General features: G+C 43.5%; 1 protein-coding gene across 1 annotated transcript in view; it reads left to right on the top strand.

Moving 5' to 3' along the window:
• The first annotated feature begins 213 nt into the window (after positions 1 to 213).
• abcc2 (ATP-binding cassette, sub-family C (CFTR/MRP), member 2) overlaps positions 214 to 6,058 on the top strand; it is a 60,955-nt gene continuing 55,110 nt past the window's right edge. The window contains 8 exon segments of the mRNA XM_023969980.2: positions 214 to 342; positions 2,901 to 2,919; positions 2,922 to 2,967; positions 2,969 to 3,046; positions 4,656 to 4,666; positions 4,969 to 4,982; positions 5,168 to 5,314; positions 5,528 to 5,668. Coding sequence (XP_023825748.1) covers positions 298 to 342; positions 2,901 to 2,919; positions 2,922 to 2,967; positions 2,969 to 3,046; positions 4,656 to 4,666; positions 4,969 to 4,982; positions 5,168 to 5,314; positions 5,528 to 5,668 — 501 coding nt within the window. The 5' untranslated portion in view covers positions 214 to 297.

Raw genomic sequence — 6,058 nt, 5'->3', positions numbered from 1 at the left:
GGAGACCGTAAGATCTCTTGTCCATTAAAGAGCTTCACAGCTCAAAGGCCTGCTGAGTCACGTCCTGCAATTGTCTCAGTGTCTGTGAGCAAATTGTATCCGCGGAGTGTGTTTGTGTGTCCTGCTGTTAACGGAGTGGAGCAATTGAGAAGACTCAACCAATAGTGTCCCATCTTCTGATTGGAGGGGAACTAGAGAGAGACTAGCCTTGATCGGAGCTGAGCCCGTGGAGTMTGAGGAGCGTGTGTGTTATTTTCCTGTCGTGTCTTCCTGACCAGAGCTGACTCCGGGGGCACAATGACGGCTGAAGCTCTGGAGAAGTACTGTGGATCCATCTTCTGGGTGAGTAGAACTACCAGAGAAAAATGCTCTCATAACCTTGCTTTCAAGCTAGTAGTGGTGCAGACTGAAGATGAAAAGACTCTTGGTTACGCAACGAAAGTTTGCTTCAAAATAATCCATTGTCCTAACAAGATTTAATTATCTTTAAATCGTAAATAACTTCCAGTTAACCTTCAGAGAACCTACTGGCATGATTGTTTGGTCTGTATCAGGAGGACATTGGCCTCTGTTTGTTTAGTACCGTAGGTTACAAAATCATTTTCAAAGCCATTTGGTGGGTTACTGCAGATTATTATTTTTTTTTTACAAAACCAATCATTTAAACCACATTTAAAGTTATTCCAAGATGAATCGCAAGATGAATCGCAGAGTATTTTCAAGACGGTGAGAAGTTAATTCGAGGCTTCTTGTATTCTTTCACTCTAAACGTATGATCTATTTCTGCTATAAAGGATTCTAACGTGAAGTTTGCTCTAAATGTGCTCTTTGGTGAATCCTTTAGTCATTGTGGCTTTGTCGTAAGAGTTTTCTTTGTTTAGATTACGCAAATGTTCTTATCTCACCATGGACATGGTCAGGGCAATTGAGAGAGCTCATTGAGCGAAAACGTGACTGGGTTGTTATGACACTGTTAAGTAATCTTGACTCAGCTCTTTAGACTTGGTGCATGCTATTGCTAGTAAGTCAGAGTGCAGTCTCTTTCTCTCACCATAAATAACTTCCCAATAGTGCTGAATTATTTGAAGTAGTACTAGAAAGTACTCATTGATACCACACTTAAAAGTACTACCACCGAACAAAAATTCAAACTCAAAATGCAGCAATTTTAAAGATTTTACTGAGTTACAGTTCATATAAGGCCACCAGTCAATGGAAATAAACTCATTAGGCCCTAATCTATGGTTTTCACATGACTGGGGATACAGATATGCATCTGTTGGCCACAGGTACATAAAAAATAAGGTAGGGGTGTGGATCAGAAAACCAGTCAMTAACTGATGTGACCACCATTTGCCTCATGCAGTGCGACACACCTCCTTTGCATAGAGTTGATCAGGCTGTTGATTGTGGCCTGTGTAATGTTGTCCCACTCTTCAATGGCGTTGCGAAGTTGCTGGATATTGGCGGGAACTGGAACACGCTGTCCTACACGTCGATTCAGAGCATCCCAAACATGCTCAATGGGGTGACATGTCTGGTGAGTACGCAGGCCACGGAAGAACTGAGACATTTTCAGCTTCCAAGTATTGTGTACAGAACCTTGCGACATTGGGCCGTGCATTATCATGCTGAAACWTGAGGTGATGGCGGCGGATGAATGGCACGACAATGGGCCTCAGGATKTCATCACCGTATCTCTGCACATTCAAATTGCCATCAATAAGATGCAATTGTGTTCATTATCCGTAGCTTATGCCTGCCCTTACCATAACCACACCGCCACCATGGGGCACTCTGTTCACAACGTTGACATCAGCAAACAGCTCGTCCAAACGATYCCATATATGCTGTCTGCCTTCTGCCTGGTACAGTTGAAACCGGGATGAAGAGCACACTTCTCCWGCGTGCCAGTGGCCATCGAAGGTGAGCYTTTGCCCACTGAAYTCGGTTARGACGCCGAACAGCAGTCAGATCAAGACACTGGGGAGGACGAAGAGCACGCAGATGAGCTTCCCTGAGACGGTATCTGACAGTTTGTGCAGAAATTCTTTGCTTGTGCAAACCCACAGTATCATCAGCTGTCCGGGTGGCTGGTGCCAGATGATCCAGCAGGTGTAGAAGCCGGATGTGGAGGTCCTGGGCTGGCGTGGTTACARGTGGTCTGCGGTTCTGAGGCCGGTTGGACGTACGGCCAAATTCTACAATTTACAATGACATTGTTTACAAACAGTGGGGTAAAAGAAGCTTATATTTTGAGTTCTGATGGGGTTAGACAGTTGAACTAAGCTTATGAGGCATTTATAAGTTACGTTCTTTAAGATTCAATGGCTATATATAATTCATTTGAAAGTTGTAAAAAATTTACTCAGTTTGTGTGTGTGTGTCGAGCTGTGTATCGAGCTGTCTGAACCATATCCGTAGTTATTAAACCAGAGGGGCTTGTGGGAATCTTACAGCTCATCTTAGCACACACACACGGATGCACACACACACACACACACACACACACACACACACACACACACACACACAACACACCACACTCACACACACAACAAACACACACACACACACACACACACACACACACACACACACACACACACACACACACACACACACACACACACACACACACACACACACACACACACACACACACCTCCAGGTGGGGTTCATGCCTCTTTTGCCTTCAGATTTAATGACCTGTGAGTCATATTTTATTAAATTGATAATCAGGGAGTTAAGAGCTTAGTCCTTCTGGTCAGTACATAGGTGAGTCTGGACCTGTGTGTTTAGTATGTAAGTATGTCCTTATTTGTGCATTTGTGTGTGTGTGTCTGCATGCATACGAGCGTGTGTGTGGCACTATGAAAAAATGTGTTTCTCTCTGTTAGAACTCGTCGTTCCTGGAGCGTGAGACCCAGACCTGCCAGTGTGTGTGGAGCAGACCGTGTTGGTGTGGCTCCGCTGGCTTCCTGTGGCTCTGTGCCCCCTGGCACATAGCAGTGCTCTGCAGGAAGGCCACCGCCACTAAACACCTGTCCAAACATACCTCTGTAACAGGTAAACAACGCCCCTGTCCAAGATATGCCCCGGTGGGCAACATTTGGCACATTATGTTATTTTCTGTTTGTAACCTCTACTTTTCTGGTTGAGAAGACATACAACCAGAGTGCAGCAAACTGGTTTCTGATTACAAACCGGTAATGGCATACAGACATTGTAAATATTTCATCTTTTGGTCGTTTTTTGGTCAGATACACAATTACAACCTGATAAAGACATACAGTGAGGAAAAAAGTATTTGATCCCCTGCTGATTTTGTACGTTGCCCACTGACAAAGAAATTATCAGTCTATAATTTTAATGTAGGTTTATTTGAACAGTGAGAGACAGAATATCAACAAAAAAATCCAGAAAAACGCATGTCAAAAATGTTATGAATTGATTTGCATTTTAATGAGGGAAATAAGTATTTGACCCCTTCTCAATCAAAAAAATTTCTGGCTCCCAGGTGTCTTTCATTCAGGTAACGAACGGAGATTAGGAGCACACTCTTAAAGAGAGTGCTCCTAATCTCAGTTTATTACCTGTATAAAAGATACCTGTCCACAGAAGCAATCAATCAATCAGATTCCAAACTCTCCACCATGGCCAAGACCAAAGAAGCTCTCCAAGGATGTCAGGGACAAGATTGTAACCTACACAAGGCTGGAATGGGCTACAAGACCATCGCCAAGCAGCTTGGTGAGAAGTGACAACAGTTTCTGTGATTATTCGCCAAATGGAAGAAACACAAAAGACCTTTCAATCTCCCTCAGCCTGGGCTCCATGCAAGATCTCACCTCGTGAAGTTGCAATGATCATGAGAACGGCGAGGAATCAGCCCAGAACTACACAGGAGGATCTTGCAATGATCTCAAGGCAGCTGACCATAGTCATCAAGAAAACAATTGGTAACACACTATGCCGTGAAGGACTGAAATCCTGCACGCCCGCAAGGTCCCCCTGCTCAAGAAAGCACATATACATGCCCGTCTGAAGTTTGCCAATGAACATCTGAATGATTCAGAGGACAACTGGGTGAACGTGTTGTTCAGATAGACCAAAATGGAGTTCTTTGGCATCAACCCAACTGCCGTGTTTGGAGGAGGAGGAATGCTGCCTATGACCCCTAGAACACCATCCCCACCGTCAAACATGGAGGTTGAAACATTATGCTTTGGAGTGTTTTTCTGCTAAAGGGACAGGACAACTTCACCGCATCAAAGGGACGATGGACGGGGCCATGTACCGTCAAATCTTGGGTGAAAACCTCCTTTCCTCAGCCAGGGTATTGAAAATGGGTCGGATGGTTATTCCAGCATGACAATGACCCAAAACACACGGCCAAGGCAACAAAGGAGTGGCTCAAGAAGAAGCACATTAAGGTCCGGAGTGGTCTAGCCAGTATCCAGACCTTAATCCCATAGAAAATCTGTGGAGAGCTGAAGGTTCGAGTTGCAAACGTCAGCCTCAAAACTTAATGACTTGAAGAAGATCTGCAAAGAGGAGTGGGACAAAATCCCTCCTGAGATGTGTGCAAACCTGGTGGCCAACTACAAGAAACGTCTGACCTCTGTGATGCCAACAAGGGTTTTGCCACCAAGTACTAAGTCATGTTTTGCAGAGTCAAATACTTATTTCCCTCATTAAAATGCAAATCAATTCATAACATTTTTGACATGCGTTTTTCTGATTTTTGTTGATATTCGTCCTCACTGTTCAAATAAACCTACCATTAAATTATAGACTGATCATTTCTTTGTCAGTGGGCAAACGTACAAAAACAGCAGGGATCAAATACTTTTTGGGTTGCTAAAAATACGTTAAGAAAACGTCCTTACTCAACCAGTATAAAACCTGACCATGATGTTGTAATGATGTCATTGCCATGACTTCATTGCAACGTTGCCCACTCAGACCTCTGTAAACAGGTTAACTCTATTCACTCAAATTAAGCATACTCCGGGATTTATCAGCACTTTCAAGTGTGATATTTTTTTTTTTATCTCTGTGACATTGACACTGAATCTTTCTTCAAGCAAGTAATAGAGATTATTTCTGCATCGCTTCATCTGTCACTATTTCGCTCTCCTTCCCACCTCTCCCTCCTCCTCAGATTGTGGTTGGCCTGTTGTTCCTGACCGCCTTAGCAGGTCTAGCTGTGACGTTAGTAGAGGACTATGGTCCAACCAGAGAKACCCCTGCGACAGAGAAAAACCCTTGGGTTTTCTATGCCAACCCCATTCTGTTCGCTGTCTCATGGGTAAACCTTTTCATTTATCTATTTATGTATTAATTGAAGTTGAAAAAAATRGGGACAGATACAAACACTTTGTGTTGTTCGTACCACAGTGTATAGCTGTGACGGTGTATCTAGTTTCTATTTGGTTGTGATTCATTGTGGTTTTCCTTGTGTCTTTTTTTCACTGTGGCTGTTTGCTAAATAAAAAACMGTATTATTGTATGTCCCCTTTAGATCCTGCTGATGCTCTGTCAGGAGGGAGTGAGGAGGAGAGAGGGAGCGGTGGACTCTGCTACTTTGTTCCTCTTCTGGATGATCCTGGTGGTCTGTGATATCTTCCCCTTCCAGACCCTGCTACGAGAGGCCCTCAGAATGGTACYGAGGGAGGGAGGGAGGGAGAGCTGAAGGGATGGAGGGAAAGAGGAAGCAATGACAGATGATTACATTTACATTTGAGTCGCTTAGCAGACACTCTTATCCAGAGTAACTTACAGCATTCACCTTATTAAGATAGTCAGGTCAGACAACCACATATCATTGTCGTAGAGTCACATTTTTCATCAATAACGTAGTTATCAGCAAAGTCAGTCCTAGTCGGAAAAGACACGTGGGAGTGTTTAAAAAAAAAAAGATTATACTTATGTTGTACATACAGTCAGGATGATTCCTGCTCTCTTTGACTCCCTCTATATCAACCCTCTGAGCAAATGATAAACAAATGATTCACTTGTGTTCACTTTATCTGATACAGAAAAAGATCACCTA

Source organism: Salvelinus sp. IW2-2015, linkage group LG25 (assembly GCF_002910315.2).
Source record: "Salvelinus sp. IW2-2015 linkage group LG25, ASM291031v2, whole genome shotgun sequence".
NCBI classification, from domain to species: Eukaryota; Metazoa; Chordata; class Actinopteri; order Salmoniformes; family Salmonidae; genus Salvelinus; species Salvelinus sp. IW2-2015.
The sequence above is the reverse complement of the archived record's forward strand: the minus strand, read 5'-3'. Positions and strand labels throughout refer to the sequence as shown.